Genomic DNA, 18,131 nt, shown 5'->3' on the forward strand with positions numbered 1-18,131 from the left:
TGAACCTTATCTGTCAATGCAGCAAATGTTGAGAAATCCGTCACTAACTTGTAGACATTGTCTAATAATCAAGTGAAAATGGGACAGGATGTGGTGTCTCTCAGCTATTCTACCTGCCTCTATGACATGCAACGCTTCTGTTGTCATTACAGCTTCTCTACCCTGTGTTTTTAAAATCAGGCCCATAAATCAGCCCTGCCTACCATCTTAGGAAGGTTAACCAAAGTGTTTGCCAACAGCCAGTCACAAAGGAGCTCTCTTCCAAAACAGTGCTACATCTATATCCGAACAACAGTTTCGCTGTGAAGACATAAAAAGTTTTAATGGTGCTACCCATTTTTGTAAATCGCTAGTTTGAAACTAGCTAACTTCACACACAACCAATTTCTGTTTTGCTTGTGCAACCCAATTCGGTTATTGTTTTGGAGGTATAAACAGGGTATGTGTGTCAACAGGTTTTGGAGCAGCACTCAGATGGTCTATGGAAGGGTTGCATTCACGACAATCGCACAGGGAATGACCGCGTGGGCTACTTCCCCTCCAACATGGTGGAAGTCATCAAGAGGGCAGGTGACTGCCCACATCACAGCTGTGTGTGTGTGTGTGTGTGTGTGTGTCTGTATGGGTGGGAAGATGTGTGCGTGTGCTTTTACATACATGTGAGTTCAGCAGCTGTTCAGTAGCTATAGCTGATCATTAGTTGTAGCTAGCTGCAACTTCATCAGCCTCTTCAGGCAGCCCATCTGTCTTATCCAAACCTGTCAGTCATCTTCACTACTGTCCCTCCCTGGTGTTAACCTTCCTCCTTTCCTCTATAGTTCTGCTCCTTCTGTCACCCACCCTCCTTGATTATTAAATCGTCTAAACAACCTGCTCTGCTAGATTGTGGCACTTTTGTTCATATTGTTTGTTTGCGTTGTTGCTATAGTGATATTATATTTTGCTTTGTAGAGATATATTATCCAGTGGATATATGGATGTATTATTTTCTCATATTTTGATTTTAATCAGTTGTCATTCTATACATTTTTAGATCTGATTACATTTGTTTTGTTTCAAGTTGACTGATCAGTTGTTGTGTTGTTGTTGTTTTGCACCTCCCTCCTCCTGGCTCGTGTCCAGGACACGCCCCCTCCCAGCAGTGCCACACCTTCCTGCTCCGCAGGCCAAATCCCTGTCCCATTGCCTCGGTCAACGGACACTCATATCCCCCCTCCAAAGTCCTCCCCCTGCATCTGCCTCCCCCTCCTCCCCCTCACCCCAGCACACAGTCCCTCCCTCGGTTCTCCTCTTTTGGGTATGTTCCTCTTCCCATTTCTCCTCCTTCTCTGTCTACTCCTCTGTCCTCTCCTCCCCCTCTCTCCACTTCTCAGGAGCAGCAGAGTCAGACAGGTACATACTGTAGTGTCACTGTAAATCACAGATAAGCATAATGTCCACATTGTTTGACAAGACCACATCATAAATATTGTAGTTATTGTTTTGTGTCCGTTTAGTAGTGTATGGACAGGTCATTAGATTTCTTCTGCCAGTTTATTTCATTAATAGCTGTTTTCTATCATTGTTATACCAAATACATATGTGCATTATCCTAATTGGCCAGATGTTTTTCTTAAAAGTTGTTTCTTTTAAAATGCTTTTTTTTTTTAATGTGGCTCCGATTAGTAAAGAAATTCTACTCACCTTTCTTGTTTGAGTGAACTGACCCTTTAACTGAAAATTTCAAATTTAATGGCACAACCGTTTAACATACATTTACTTATGATTTAGGTTGAAATATCATGTCATGATGTCTTTAAAATAAAGTCATGGCATTTGGAACAGTGCTTGTATGCACTATGACCAAATCCCTGTCTATGGATTATTACAAGTGTCAAAGTTATTAGCACTTAGAGTTTGGGCAACTGCTCCGATTAACATGTTTATGAGTGTGTAGGTGGAGTGGATGTATGTTTGGGAGCCTGAGTGTTTGATAGTGTGCACTTGAAGAGTTAAACATGTTTATGTATGAAACTGTATTATGCGTCTTGGTAGCTGTTGATTAATTACTGCATTTTTGTTTTAAATAGACTAAAATAGTGGCTGTAACAAATGTGTGTGTGCGTGGGACAGGTTCACGGACTGCAGAGCTGAGTCCCCAAGGTTCTCCAACTTTGGGACAGCAGAGCAGCACCAGTGAGGATATCTGGGTGCTACGCAAACCACTGGCAGGTAAACCGTGTGATTTTGGGGAACAATGTGAGACTATAAGGAATGTGTTCTGTGCCATACTGAGGCCTGCGCTGTGTGTGTTTGCATATGGAGGTGGGGAGCGAAGCGGCAGTGTGGGCAGTCTCGGCAGTGTTCGGTCATCGAGCAGCTTGCAGGGCTCTGGAAACACTCATGTTCTGACCACCCCTGCACCCAGTCCACACCCAGCACCCACAACAGGACTCAACACACACGGCCTTAATGCTCCAGGTCTGCACGCACAAGCTGAAGGTGTAAAGGTGAGAGACTTCTCACATTTAGGTTTTTTTTTGTGCATGCATTTGCACCTGTTTACATCCCGTTTATTTTTACAACTCAACAAGCATAGCATTTCTGGGAAATGACAAAGCATTTTCAGGAAACAGCACAACTCAGGTTACCAAATTAACCACAATTTTGTTTCCTGCTTAGTTTGTTCTTCCGTTGGAGAGAACAGCATCAGTTTCTTTCAATAGTAGATCAGGTGCATTAAGATGGTGGCCTCCTGGTTTGACCTTTATATCAGTCACATAGTAAAACTAAGCCTGCAAATGCCAGCATCAGCCTTTTCTGTCTGGACTAAGTCTAACAGCTACAAAGGGTTCATAAATGGAGGTGCAGTTGTGCAAAAAGCACCTGTTAGCTAGCTAGCAATGAATGTGTCATGAATGGTGATTAAACATACAGTATATGTGGCCTACTAGATGGGCACTGAGCCAAACATTACAGCTAAATTGCACCTTGATTACATACAGCATGTAAATAACATGGTGCAGGAGATATTTTATAGTATGTGAGTGATTACAGTTACATTAACTTACGGTGTTTCCTCAGGTTTGACTTGGAGCATTTTGATGATGACACTGGTAAACAAGTGTTAGTCAGTAATTTAAGAGCCCTTTTCTGGTTTCAGCCTCACGTTGCTTAGAGCAGTGTGCGTTGATTTGATTGGCAGACCAGAGATGGTGCAAAGTCAAACAGGAGGACCACTCAAAGGCAACACAGTTTGATGAATACTGGCAAATAAATGGAGCTTTTAACAGAAAAGGACATATTAGGATGTAATATCTTCCTGTTCACCAACAGTGATTAGCAACTGTGATCTTATTACGTATTTTTCTCAGTAACTATAACTGATTACAATTACATTTATTTTGTAATTTAATGACATAACACTGTTACATGTAACTAATTACTCCCAAACACTCATGTGTGGTATTTCAGTGCAAGTATGCTTTAGGATATAGATAACACAAACTTAGCAACTACAGTCAAAATAGTGAAGTGACAGTTACAGGGTTTGTATTTAGTGCATTTTATTGTCTGTGTACATCGCCCTCCACTGTCTGGTGTACTTTCATTTTACAGTAAGTGACACACTGCACCCTAGAGGTCAGTTCTCTAACACCGTCAGCACATTCTGAATAACATTTTACCAACACACATACATATATATATATATATAACCAATCTACTGTTAGGTAATATCTGAAAAAAGTACTGAATTAGCTCAGCTGAACAGTGCTACCATATTATGCTGGATGGACATAATCTGTTTTAAGATGTATTTATTCTAGGATTTCTGCTGTACCAGTCCTGGTAAATTGTAAGAAATGCTGTGTGTTATATGTGCACTGAGCTGAGTCATACGGCACCTCGGGGATCTGAGTGGTCATGCTTGAGTAAATGTTTTATTTTGTGAGTGTGTGCGTGCCCATGTTTGTTTGTGTCAGTGTATTTGTGTGTGTTTTTGTGTTTTAGCTCCTGGCCACCGTGCTGTCTCAGTCAGTAAAAGCCAAGGAGCATCTCTTGGAGCAGTCACAGTCTGTTGAGCAGTCAGCGAGTAAGTACACCAACTCGAATCAAGACACAACATAAATATCTTTGCCTTTACTTGAATGTTTAATTTGTGTCATTTTTCAGTGGCATTAAAGGTCTGTTTTGCTGCTGCCCTCAGCCTTTACTTGAATGTTTTGAATTAAAGGTCTGTTTTGCTGCTGCCCTCTGGTAATTGATCAAACAGTGACACTACAAAGATGCAAATATTACAATGTTTGTCTTGTTTAGCTAATATGAAAAGTTAACCCAGTGATTCAGAAAAGACATTCTGTATCAAATTACTAAGAAAACATCAAGGTGCTGTTGACTTGTACAGAAAGTGCCTCAGATTGCTGGTTTTATTAATGTTTTTTCTTTACTTTTAGTCAGTGTGGCCTCTAAAGAGCAACTGTCTCTTCATATCAGACACAGGCAGCATTTCCTGGCCCCATTCTTGTATTATAGTAATTTAAGTTATGCTTTATTTATAAAAGCTGCTCTGAAATGCAGGTTGCTTTTTCTTGGGACAAGTCCTTTAATGTTATCAGGAATTTGTATGTTTTATGCTTTACCTGCAAATGCTACGGTTTGCTTGTAATAAACAGAATACCGAGTAATTCCCTAAGCAGCCACAGCTGAGGAGATGTTTCAGTGTTATATCTCAAAACAACATGAAAAGAAGAAGAATAAGTGAGAAGAACATTGCCCTTAGAATGAAAAACACTCGACACAGCTAACGTAACCACAGACTATATTACATAACGTGATTATCTTGGCATCAGGACCTGGTTGTAACTTATACTCTTAATTCCTGACAGGGCATTTATAAATTTGAGAATTTGATTTAACCCGCAGACAACAGTAAATTTGCAACATGTGTATTGATACACATACATATATGGCCTGTTGTTTAGACATTGATATGGTGGCTCAGATAACCCACTTAAATTTGGACACTGCTTGTAGTTGTAGCTGATTATGATTAAATTAGCATATTTTAATCTGCTGTCATTCTACTGTTTTAAGTGATGTGTGGGAAGTGTAGTGTTATAACAGCACCACAAAGCCAGCCAAGCATGAGAGCTGTTTCCAAATTATTCTGAAGAACTACATACAGTAGACAATATAAACCTGGCTGTTTAATTTCTCCAGTGCTGCTCATCCTCACAGACTGCACTTGATCACGACATAGCAACATTTTTTGGCTTTTTGCTTGTAAGAAATAAACAATGAAGGAACAAGGTGCAATTTTTGTTTCTTACTAATTTGCTAGTTCAAGTAAAAATCGATTTCAGAAGAAGAAGAGTGTGAGAAGCTGTTATCTCCTGTTGTCCAGATCTTACTGGGTCTGTTGAGGGATTTTAGGCTTAAAGAACATGTATAAAACAAATTGTTTGCTAATTGTAGTATGTTATGTATGGCTAGTAGTTTAACTAAAAACTATGTGTAATTGACAAATAGAAAAGGGCGAAATAAATTGTTCATTACTGTTAAAATTAATATGCTTTATTCTTTTCCCCTCTTCTTTCTTTGCTTTGTCTCACTCTTCTGCCACCACCAAAGGCTCTTCCAGTCGTGCAGTTCATGAACAGCGGTCGTTTGAGCGCAAGGCAGAGGAGGATGATGGGAAAGTGAGTTCTTGGGTGGCCGACTGGTTTCCTGTGTGGCCTCTTTTTTTCTGTTGCTTCTGTTTCTTCTCAACTAGTGCCTTGGTTTGAGAGTCAGACATCTACATGGGTGGGGTTCAGGCAGCGGGCACAGTGAGGCTGTGTTGCACCTGAACAGATGATACCCTGAGGATGGGCATGTGAGTGTGTCACCATGGAGACAGGTGGAGTGACAGACACATCGAAGAGTCAGTTGCTGTTTTGCCTTCTGTCCCCTCACACCACAGTGAAACACTGCCAGCAGCTCTGTGTGCAAGAACCTGGCTGCAGATATGATGGCGGAATTCTGAAGCTGGTGATACTAGCTGGAAGTTGTTCACTTCAGCAGGTTTACGGCTGTGATAACAGCTGGGGTTAGGTATAAGGGGTTAGGGGTAGGGTTAATGTTAACCCTAACTGTAACCCAGCTTCCAGGCAAGGTTGACAAGTGTGCAAACATTGGTCGCACGCCGCCATTTTGCCTGCAGCATGGTCCGTCTTTCTCTGTGTGTTCTAAGATCAAGTATATACTGGTTGACATGTTACGGTCACATCATGTTTTTTAAACTGTAATAACAAGCAAAACCGTTCACATGACTTGTACTTCTGAGTCGGTGATATCGGGACCACTACGATATCCGAAAGCATTGCGGAAGTGTCATCATTATAGATTCAAAAATGGCTTCAAAACAACCATCACCAGCAGTTACACCTAATTTCACCGGTAAACAAACAAGACATATGCACAGTGTTGCTTAGCAACATAGCGAGCTACTGGCATTGTGTGGTAAATTAAAATGTTGAAGGTTACCTGACTCACAGCCAAAGTAGTAGTATCTTAAAATACAATTTCATTGTTCCAAACAGTGAGTGTAAACACAGCTGCAGCCTAGATAATCTTACACTTTGAGTAAACATTACTCCTATTGTGTGGCCAATACAAAATAAATTAACGTTACTAACATTTAGGTTAACTGACACAAAGCAGCCTTCATCGTTGCAAACAACACTGTGGACAGCCACCATCTTGGACTACTGCCTGAACGCTCCGAGTTGTTCCTATGAGAACTATTCCCACCCTCCCCATTCTGCTGACATGACGTGAACACAGCAACAGGTGACAGCAGCGTCCTGTTATGGAAGCAAACACAGTAGAGTGCATTAGTGTTAGTCAGTCCAACATCATTTGACCCTAAAGTCATTCACAAAATACGCCCTGTATGCCACCAATTCTGTAATTTGTCCATTAAAGGCTCAGGTAACCCAAATTACAAAAACATTATTTCCCACTTAGCCTTAGTGGTATCGACCCATACTGGTAGGTTGACAGTGTCATTTGCAGGGCTTATGAGATCGCCACCACTTTGATTCCTGCCTCCACTAAATACAATACAGGTAAATGGAGATGTATTTACGGTGCTCTGATCCCTGACAAAAGCGATGAACTCCTTCTAGAAATAATCCACAGCCCATTCTCTGAACACTCTTCTATATTTTTATTTACCTTTTTCTACCTTCAGTAGAAAGAGAACTGACAGCAAGGTCTGCGACATAGCTCAGATAACTGGCAGTAGATGAGGTGATAATGCAGGTTGGCCTTTACTTGTAAGGTCAGTCATTCAATCCCCATCTCCTTCTGTCTACATGTTAAAGTGCCGCCATCAAGACTGTTAACCTCAAAAGGTCTCCCCATGTGTCACTGTGGACAAAACTATGAGCCAAATAAATATCAAATCTGGAACAACATATTGCTTTTAAGGATTTTCAGATGTGTTGTTTCAATGCTTTGAACACCATGAATGAAATTCCATTTACCTCCATTGTAGCGGGGAGGGAGTGTCATAGTGGCAGAAATCTCAGATCCTTTGTAGCTAGCTACCACTACGAGAGAGTGGACCATGTTTTATTTTCATTTAGTTCTCAATTTGTGTGTCTTGCGATTTATACAAACCCTTGTGAATAACAAGCAGTATTGTGTGGGAATATTGTGCATTCTACAAAGATCAGCTGATGATATTAATCCTGTGTATTTTAGTAGTTTTGTGTTTGAGCATCAATGTAGACAACATCTTTCTGCGAATTTGTCCTGGTGTTGTGCACCTTGGGAATATTGCAGTGCATTGTTCTCCAAGCTAGAGACAGGCTGGTGGTTTGTCTTTTATATTCTGTTTTGTAGAACGCCTCGCTACTGTGTGTGCCTGAGCAGGTCCCTATTCTTTACTGGTAAACGCTTTCTAGGTTGTGTTGTAGAGCAAGGTACATTTTAGGATTACAACAGGAGTTTCTGTGCTGTTTTCTAGTGTAGGTCTGTACTCTGTGCTCTAGAGGAAGCCTGTGGACTCTTCTGCAAGCAGGGAGTAGTGTTCTGTGTTTTGTGTTCTAGAAACAGGCAGTAGTGGCGTGGCTGGGTGAGTTTCAGCTGCAGTTCTACACCACCCACTTCCTCACCGCGGGATATGATCTAGACACCATTAGTCGCATGACCTCTGAGGTAAGGTCATGACCCCTGACCCCCTCACCGCCTCTTGTCTGTCAAGGCTCAGCACAGCACAGCTCTCAAATCAGCTCTCCCACTGACCTGGATGATGTCATCATGACCCTCCTGTCTCTGTCACCTGACCCCCTGGTGTGAGTCCTCAGCATCAACCCGTCACTTCTCATGTGCTGTCTGCTTCATTTACGTACAGGCGGGTGACAAAGTAGAAGAAAATCCTGAGTAAATGAGTGGAAATAAGAAATGCAGGGGTGGCTGAATGATCCACAGATTATTTTCTTGATTATCTATCTTTTTATTTACAGAATGTCAAACATTTGAGAAAAATGCCCTTTGTGTTTTTCCAGAGTCTTCTAATGTCTTTTGTCCAACCAACAAATCCAAGGACAATCAGTTTATTATTATGTCTGACAAAGAAAAGCATCAGCTCCTCACATTAAAGGAGGTGGAACCAGAAAAAGTTGCTTCAAAACTGTTGACAGTTCATTTTCTAACCATGAACTAACTAATGCTTGCAGCTCTAAGTCATTGAACGGTTTAATGAGTGTGAGAAAGTGTGTTGAACACAATGAAGGAATACGTATGTCTTGGAAAACTGATGCTTCCTCCCTCCAGCGGGAGCACTGAAGCTGCTCTGGAGACAGGTTACTAAAAAAATCTATGTTCACTCGATCATAGTTTTTCCTTTAATTTGTCACCCGTCTTTGGCTGTGTTCACACATGGCTGTGTGTTGCAGTCTGTGCTGGAAACACTTTTGTAGGGCTGGGTATCATTCCACAATTTTTGATACCGATACGTAGACTTTGATAGCGGTTCCTAAACGATGCTTTTTGATACCAATTTTATAAAACCAATTTTAGCTCTCTCTCTCTATATATACAACACATTTTGGTGCATTTCTGTGCACTCAAAGCAGTTTCATAACATAGAAAATAAACCTGTTTATCACAACCTTTGCTTCTGTTAACATTAACATCAATAAATTAAAAATATAGAAAAGCCTTTTTTGATACTTGATGGTATTGAAGTAATTCGAATGATGCCATAGAAGTATCGAAGTTCGATACCCAGCACTACACTATTGTGTGCTTGTCCTTGAGTGGGTTTTATGTGCCACTGTGTATGCGTGTGTGAGCGTAGTGTGTTTGTGTGTTCGCGTACTGTATGTGTGTGTACTGAAGCAGACACGGTGGTATGACGTAAAACCCCCCTAAGGACAAGGGACACTCATCAGACATTATCCAAAACCAAATATTCCTGGAGGCATATCACACGCAGCTCACGTACAAAATGTCAAATGTATGCACAAAATTGTTTACATTAAGAAAAGCACCTACTGTAGTTGTGGTGAATGTCTGATATGACTAAATGTGCTTTGCACTGAAGGACCTGATGGCGATTGGGGTCATGAAGCCTGGTCATCGAAAGAAGTTAATATCAGAGATCAGCAAGCTGCCCTCGACAGACTGGTTGCCAGACCACAAACCTGTAAGACTCCAACCTGTACAATACAAACTAAGAAAAGGGGAGAGATGTTGAGTTTTCTCAGCTGCACGTACACAAACATAAGCACAGTTTTTTCAGCCTGTTAAGAAACTAATTTGTCAGCATCACAGTTGTATTCTCTATTTTGTACTCTGGGCACATGCTTTTCACATACTGTCTATGTTTCTGTGCCCTTGTGTATGTTTTAGGCCAATCTGGCAGACTGGCTGTCTCACCTGGGACTAAGCCAGTACTATCAGGTTCTGGTGCAGAATGGGTATGAAAACATTGACTTTGTCTCGGACATCAGCCTAGAAGATTTGCAAGAGATCGGCATCACTAAGCTAGGTAAGACTCGACTAAGTCATCAGGCTGGAAAATAAGGTTCTACAATAACCAAGAATGTGAAGATACAGAGCTTTTGTTTCAGGAAGTGCATGAATAATCGATTATTTGATTAGTCGCAAAGGTCAGCGTTGTAGAATATTTGGAAAACAGTTATTGGAGACATTTCATTTTTATGCTGTAAAGAAGTAGAACTAGTTTTTATGATGCCATTTCAGCCTGTGCACTATACGCAGTATGTCTGCAGATTCAGAGAAAAAACACACACAAAAAGAAAACTAGGTGAAGCGTGGCATTATTTTACTCAATTTGACAACAAAATTGAGTGCTCATTATGTGGGATGAAGCTATCTTTCCACTGTTTTACCAGCACAATGACGAGTCATTTACAACAGTGTCAGAAACGTTGAGCTTCAGCAGCAAAAAGACAAGACGGAGCGACAAAGGAAAAATGACTAGATTAGTTGCACTTAAAAGCTCATGTGACAGCAAATGACTGAAAGAAATAACTGCTTTGGTGATGGTGATGATGTCACAACTAATGGAATAATTGACTTAATTCGGCTTGATTATTTGACCTGAAAAAATCATATTAATGCCCATCCCCTCACAGTAACCTTTCCTCCATTCCTTTGTACCCCTGCTTGCCCTCAGGCCATCAGAAGAAGCTGATGCTGGGAGTGAGGAGACTGAAGGAGCTACAGCGAGGAGAAAGAGGGTCTGAGCCTCCTCAGAGCCCCTCTACACCTCCATCCAGCCCAGGTGGCAGCACTAGCTCTGAGCCCCACAGGGAGGCAAGAAAGCAGAGGAACAGTGTCCCCAGCCCACCGGTCAAACCTCGCCCTGGTCTCACACATTCACAGACTCCCCCACACACACTGACACAAACCCTGCCACAAACCCCTTCACATGGCCGAACCCAGCAGGCCTCCCCCAGGGCTCGGCTGCGCCCCTCTGCCCAGGCGGTGGCAGCTGATTCGTCAGTACCCTTGCTCCGGCTGCCCAATGAGGAGGAAGAGCGACAGAGAACTCACAGTCTAATTGGCTCAGAGTCAGACTCTAGATACGCCACCGTGTGCCGCAGCAGCTCCACCCACACTGCCGCCCCTAATGATGTCACTGTTAATCGCAGCCAATCATCTGTCACCCTCCGTCCTCGTCGGAAAGGTCGGCCCCCAACTCCACCTAAACGGTCCTGTTCTTCCATTACTGGGGGTGACGAGGAGGGAGAGGGACCAGGGGAGGGACGACTAAGGCTGCCAGCTTATCGGGAACGGCGAGCCAGTGACCGTGGCAGGCTTAGATGTGGCAGTCTACGATCAACTTTAAGAGCTCAGGACTCGGCAGGCCTAGAAAGATCAGAGGGGGCTTCTGGGAGTGTTCGCAGCCTCGCTGCCATGTTGGAAACATCTATGGTGGGTGGAGCCAAGACTTTCCCAAGAACCCTAGGAAGCAGCACCAGCTACCTACAGGTGGGCATGTGTGTTAAATATTTAAAAACTGATTTTGTTAGGAATATGCACGTGTAACAGTCACATGATCTCCATGTGAGTCCTCCTGTATTTTGTCGCCAGGCAGGTGCTGGTGGTCTTGGATCTGAAGATGATGATGTCCTAAGTCGACGCAGGACCATCAGCGGACCAGAAGGCATCCCTGGTGATCAGACTGATCTGTTACCTCGGCGTCCAGAGCCCCGGCCCCGCTCCACCGTGGCCTCCTCAGCGTCAGAGATCACAGACGGCACAGCGACACTTCGAAAGAAGCCGCATCCACTGGCAGTTACAACTGTTGTTACCATGACAACTGGCACTGACACCGTACGCAGAAGACCACGCACGTCCGAGCATACAAAAAGCAATAACCAACCAGACTCTCCCAGCACTCAGAGAGATAGGAGCCGTAAGAACGGAGGTGAGCCGCAGCAGAACGGCAGTGTGGTCCTGAGGCGGAGGCCGGTTTCTGACGTCCCTGATAAGACAGAGACCAACACAGAGAGCTGTGAGTGGATGGAGGCCTGGAGGTCCCTGACACCGGTTTCACCCAAACCATCCACAGTCACCCTGACGAAGACACAAGCTGATCCCCCAGCGCCAACCCGCAGGGTCCCCTTACCCGGGCCAGAAAACGCTGAGACGGCAGAGAGTCCTAGTGAGATACACGTATACATACACACGAAACTGTAGATTTGGTATTTAGTCACTGAGTCACTTTAAAGCCACTAAGTGTAGATTTTTGATGTGATTATACTATGAAATGACTGTTCTTTGTCACTATGGATTACACTGATAGGCCAAATTTAATCAATTTAAAATTAAATCACAGGTCAATACCTTCTGAAGCCGCTGTGTGTGGATGTTTACTTGTGATATCAACTGATAGCGTTTTCTCTGACTCTCCCTGACCAGAGCTGAAGCGTGTCCCTCCTCCTGTATCCCCCAAACCACGTGGGCCTCCAACAGTGCCTAAACCAGGCAACACAATAGTAGCTACCACGAACCTAAGCCTTGCTGCTACCAGCCCCACCCCTGCTCCCAGACCCTCCTCTCCGCACACTGCCGCTCCTCTTCCAGCTCCTGACACCCCTTCTGCTCCCGCACTCTCTCCGGGACTCCCTCTTACATCCCCCTCTCCAGCCCAGAGTCCCTCCACCCCTTCACCACACCCGGTCAAACCTCCCCGCTCTCCCGTCTCTGGTCTCTCCATCGGAGGCGGAGGAGGAAGAGGACAGGAGGAGAGAGGAAGAGGAACAGAGGAGAGGGGGGGAACACAAGAGGCACAAAGAGCAGGAGGTGGAGAGGAAAAAAGTAGTGGATGAGAGTCTGAGGGAAATGGAGAAGAAGCCCTCTGGGAAGAAAGGCATGAAAGAAAAAGTGGAGAGTCGGGTGGAGGAAGTGAAGCAGGAGGCAGGGGTGCAGCATTGCTTGGAGGAGACCGGTGCCTCCTTAGCTGCAGCTCTCCAGGCTGTAGAGCATAAAATCCATGAGGAGGATGCACAAAATGAGTGAGTATTTACAACCTTAATCATCAGGTGAGCTTCCATATGAATACTCCCCCATTCTTTGGCACATTTAATTGTGTATTATTGACCCTAGTTTCTGCTCTTGTTATTGCAGGTTTAAAAAGTTAAGTCATGCAAGAGATTGCTGTGTATACATGCTGAGAAACACTGGTTTTATAATTAAAAGAAAGCTTTAAAGTGTTTATGAACAGTGAGCTTCCAAAACCAGTTCACACTCTGCACGTCCACTTGTGTAATCTACCGTGACTGTGCTGTTTATATCATTATCATCTAAGCTCTTCCTGTTTTGTGCTGTCCATCTCCAGCTCTGTTTCCAGCAAAAAGACAACAGTCTCTATCTTGGACGACATCGGCAGCATGTTTGACGACTTAGCAGACCAGCTGGATGCGATGCTCGACTGATCTCCTGCCCACGTCTCATTTCCAACAAGTCCTCTCCCTCTCCCCCATCATGTGTAGGTGTTCAAAGAAAATTCTCCCAAGGCTCGATGCTGGCACTCTGAGAGTGTGTCCCTCCTACGTGAGCGCTTCTCATGTAGCCTTGTACAGTATGCTGAGGAGGAAGTCCTCTTCATCTGGTAGTTCTAGTACGCCTCCCGACACGAGGAGGCTGCTCCCACACAACCTCTGACCTCTGCAGTCCAGCAAGTCGCCCTCTCCCGGCCTCAGATGGCTGTGTGGACCGAGAAGCACAATCATTTTCCTCATGCTTTTATCTCTACAGACTCTGGCTAGGACAGAGAATCGAGATCAGTCAGACAGGGAGACAGACAGATAAGCATATTGCTTGCAAAAATAAGCACATAAACTGACTGGCAGGCAGATAGAGATATAGAGAAATAGATAGATAGCTAGATAGATAAGATGCATAGAGATTAGACGGTGGAGAGAATTTTTAAAAGCACATGGAAAGACAGGCTGCTTTCCGAGTCTCTCATTCCTGCGATGTCAAAAGGATGCATTTTTCCAGATGAATTGTAGCCTGTATTTCTCTTCTGTATGAGTGGAGGACTGTGGTTAGCTGGGCTTTCTGACTTGTGTGTCATCTCTGTTCATGTTGTTGTCGCTGCTGTTGTTGTTATTATTGCAGCTGTTGTCGTTACGAGTGTGTGTAGTCCCTGCTGATGCTCATGTCAGTGTCCTTCCACTCGTACAGTAGTTATTCTAATGATCAGATATAGATGTGCGTCCATGAATTTTGAGACACTCACACACAAACACACACAGACACATAAATGCACAGTACAATGGTTTTAATCTCGCTGGTGTTTTGTTTTGTTGGTGTTTAGCTCCATCTGTGGAGGTTTGCTGGGAGATGACTCTACACTTACACGTCACAAAGACTGATGTTACACACATTCACATGCAAAGTCACATGTAAACAAGCACACTCTCACAGTGTATCCCTTTGTCCTGCTGCAGTGAACAGTGTTTTTAAAAGATAATCCTATATTTCAATGCTTTATATAGTATATCCAGTATACATACATAGAGTTTATAATATACCTGGGTATTTGAGCTGTTAGAACGCCCCCTAGTGTTGGTTTGTGAGACTGCCGCTAATCTGCTCACCATCCATCTTGTCCCCCCTCTTTTTATCTCCCTCTGTGTCTGTTAAATCGTTATTTCTCTGTGCCTTGGTTGAGTTCTTTCACATATTCTAAATCGTTTATTTCTCTCATTTTCCTTGTTTTACCCTTCAGAATGTTTCATGGTTTTCTCCATTCCCTTACATACCCTCTCTCCTTGTGTGTTTGTTGTGAGTTCTGTATGATCCCTGACATCAGCTGTCCTGTCTGCAGGCCTCTTGTACCCACTGTGTGAGCTCATATTACCCCCCCACCCCGCCTTGTAAGCTATAGTAAATTGGTTCCGCTCCTCCTTGGCTCCCCAGTTTTCAGTGGTCCCACCCTCTAGGCCAGACAGTGGATCAACTATCAGTGTTCATCCCAACAAAGACGTCACTTGTATTTTTATGCTCTTTGAAAACAAAGATATATTTGAGAGACAGATGGTTCTACGTGAATAATAATGACAACAATTACAGACATTAAATTAAGGTGAGCTGATTGAGCCTGTACATTTATGGTTGAGCTCTGGATGTGTTTGATGGCTGTTGTGCAATGGTTGGGTTTAGGTTGTATTTCTGCTGTGACGATTCCTGTACAGCTGTGATCAGAATAAATGTATAAATTTAACCTTACATGACTCTTTAAGTGTAGTTCCTTTATATGTTATCTGCTAATTAAGGTATTCTCAGAAACAATTTATACACGCTTCCTCTCTAGCAACCCTAGAATTACAGTATGTGAATGACATAACACAAAAACAACTGTACAGCTTTCATTTCATTCATATGTAATTATTGAACATTTCCATCCAAATCATCTCACTTTAACCTGCTGCTATAAAACTGCATTATTCTGGGAAAGTTTTTGACAGTATATTAGATGCAGGGATTTGCTCCCATGCAGCCAAATTGGCTTTAGTGAAGTTGGGTCATGGTCCAGATGTGTGACCCTTTTGAAACAGCTGCAATATTTGCATCTACTGCTGTTGTGTGCATGTACGCGATGATCGTCTTTAGTTCAGAGAATTCATATACTGTAAATACTGTAAATGTGTATATGATTAAAATGGTCACTAAAAAATACATGGTTCATATGTACAAATTATTTGGTTATAATTAAAACATTCAGAAGAAGCTCATTTATATTTTAAATTACAAAATAGGAACAAATCAACTGTTCATGTGTACAACTAAACAGGTAAGCATGATTGTGAAGACAAACATATAGAAATAATGATAAGGAATGTGAATGTCAAACAGTGAAAGCAACAAAAAAGTAGTAATGTTAAAAGAAAAGAAAAGAAAGATGCATACAAAACAAGACAGAATTCAAATAATGCATAATGGCAAGTTAGATGTTCATGGGAGAAAAAGAAGGTATGAGCAGTGTATTATTTTTAAAGCAATTGAGCTTTAAAGTAGTCTAAGCATTTACCCATCCTGTTCTCTAGCACACTGGCTGCTTATCACAATAAAATGTATTAATATTAATAGCCTATATGTAAATATCCTGGCTCTGGTATTATTTGGTAGCGACCACCCTGAATTAAACTACATTTCCCAAAAGGCTTTGCCGGCCCTTCAGCGTCTAAGATTCATGGGAGATTTTGCTAAAAGCTAACAAGATTGTTGTTGATTTGGGGTTGCTAAAACGTGGTAGCGTCGTAGATAACAGTAATTTAAAAGAGGCCAAATAAGCATAAAAATAGCCAGAAAATCACATATTTTTCTCAGCTTTTCGGAAAATCGGACGAACGAAGCTACTAAGAATCTACTGGCTAGCACAGAAAGGGGCGGGACTTCCTCCTTCCGTTGGACCAAAGACGTATATGTTCGTCACTTCGGGCGCAGGCGGTCTTTCATTCACAGCAACGGTAGGAGACATGGAGTGTATCTGCATTTACCAGTTTGCTCTCCAAACGTTACACCATGACAGCAAACAGGATCTGAGACCTACTATTTTTCTGTTACCGAGTTTTGATTGATTGAAGCCAAACAGGTCGCTCGGAGAGGAGATATGCAAGTGAGTATGATCACTTTAGGGTGCAGCCATGCCGGTGTGATCAGCAACACGTGGGAGCTGCAGGACAAATGGTGGCAGAAGAACAGTTTGCATCTGAAGTCAAAGTAGCACTAAGTTAGCGTTCCTTCTGATTTTAGTTTAATCTAAATATAGTTCTAATTCTGAGATTAAAGTCAGAATTCGAAGGGAAAAAGTCAGAATCTCTACACTGCGTTCAGTGGCCCTAGCCACCTTCAAGGTTCAAGGATTTTATTGTCGATTCACCAAGGATTGTATTGTCAGTTCACCATATGTGCAGGACATACAGAAAATCGAAATACTGTTTCTCTCACCTAGTATTGGGTGCCTTAACATTTAGGAACTAAAATAGAATTCTGTAAATGACCTTAAGTTCCCTGCTTATTAGTCTGTGTATCAGACAAGTTTGATGCATGTAAATTTGCAATTGTGCGTTCAGCTTGGTTGAAGTCTCCGTGCTCGTCTCGGATCCATTGAAGCTGCTCCAGGTGGCAGAGGGGAGGCCGCTGACTTAAGCCTCCGAGGACGATGAGGTGGTGCTGAGATCGAAGCTCAGTGGGACCTGGTTGGGCAGGAGAGCTGGTGAGTCCGAAAACAGGCATTTTGAAGTTCTTTCAGCCAGTGATGACAAACTAAATAAACTTTTCTGACACCTACTATGAGAGCTGGACTGCAGCTCCTGATTCCAACTTAATTCTGAGGCTCTGTGATCAGTATATTATTGCAGTTTTCACTCTCACAATTGTCTGTTTCCTAACTTGGTTTCACTATTTGAAACCCCTTTGCAGGTAAAAATGAGCAGAGCTAGCTGGATAAGGAACCAGAGACCGCACTGTTCCAGCTGAGCTGGTGAGTCTGTGTAATGTTGGAATTTGAAACATCTTTAGCCTGTGATGACAAATGGACTTTTCTGACACCTTCTCTGAGAGCTGGACCCCAGCTTGTGATTCTAAACCTAATCAGAGGCTGCGTTAAGAGCATTGAAAGCATGTGAGGTGCTTGTTATTGTCTCAGATTATCCACTTTTCCTTTCTCAGTGGACCCTGGACAGTGAAAGGAGAGAGACTGAAGACATGGAAGGTGGCTGGACAAAGATCCAACCCATAAGGAAGTCACATTTCAGATGGTGCTGAGCTCAGAGATGCAGTGTGACATGGTTGGATTAGAGACTTCAACCTAATACAACAGTCCTGTATTGAAACTTCCTCCAGGAAGCTGATAATGTTCAGTTTGTGTTCAGACTGTTAAATGGAGGTGCTAATTCAGCTGTACCCTAACTAATAAACAAATTGCATGTCTTTGTGGTGCCAAACCAAATTCATTGCGTGTCCAACACACCTGGCCAATAAAGCTGATTCAAGGTAAACAAAGGTTTTCTTCCCGTGCACGTTGACGGTCCAGTCGTCCCTCATACATGATTGATGAACACAGCAGTCACAACCTGTGACTTCTGATCCCATAAACTTGATGCATATTCACATAA

At 42.9% G+C, this 18,131-nt stretch overlaps 1 protein-coding gene and 1 long non-coding RNA gene across 3 annotated transcripts in view; both read left to right on the forward strand.

Moving 5' to 3' along the window:
* LOC109968222 (caskin-1-like) overlaps window positions 1-12,833 on the forward strand; it is a 30,630-nt gene extending 17,797 nt beyond the window's left edge. Inside the window, exons 10-20 of the mRNA XM_020614324.1 lie at window positions 456-570; window positions 2,113-2,211; window positions 2,305-2,489; window positions 3,991-4,072; window positions 5,611-5,678; window positions 8,077-8,184; window positions 9,575-9,676; window positions 9,883-10,021; window positions 10,673-11,490; window positions 11,593-12,166; window positions 12,424-12,833. Coding sequence (XP_020469980.1) covers window positions 456-570; window positions 2,113-2,211; window positions 2,305-2,489; window positions 3,991-4,072; window positions 5,611-5,678; window positions 8,077-8,184; window positions 9,575-9,676; window positions 9,883-10,021; window positions 10,673-11,490; window positions 11,593-12,166; window positions 12,424-12,833 — 2,700 coding nt within the window. The remainder of the gene's footprint in view (window positions 1-455; window positions 571-2,112; window positions 2,212-2,304; window positions 2,490-3,990; window positions 4,073-5,610; window positions 5,679-8,076; window positions 8,185-9,574; window positions 9,677-9,882; window positions 10,022-10,672; window positions 11,491-11,592; window positions 12,167-12,423) is intronic.
* Window positions 12,834-16,217: 3,384 nt separating this feature from the next.
* Window positions 16,218-17,946, forward strand: LOC109968229 (uncharacterized). Of its 2 annotated transcripts, none has more exons than XR_002276066.1 (4): window positions 16,218-16,481; window positions 17,088-17,230; window positions 17,437-17,497; window positions 17,686-17,946. It is a non-coding gene; the product is annotated as an uncharacterized LOC109968229 (long non-coding RNA). The 2 variants fall into 2 exon arrangements; XR_002276065.1 differs by lacking the exon at window positions 16,218-16,481 and adding an exon at window positions 16,488-16,630.
* Window positions 17,947-18,131: the final 185 nt, after the last annotated feature.

The sequence above is a fragment of the Monopterus albus genome, unplaced genomic scaffold, assembly GCF_001952655.1.
Source record: "Monopterus albus unplaced genomic scaffold, M_albus_1.0 scaffold144.1, whole genome shotgun sequence".
Lineage (NCBI taxonomy): Eukaryota > Metazoa > Chordata > Actinopteri > Synbranchiformes > Synbranchidae > Monopterus > Monopterus albus.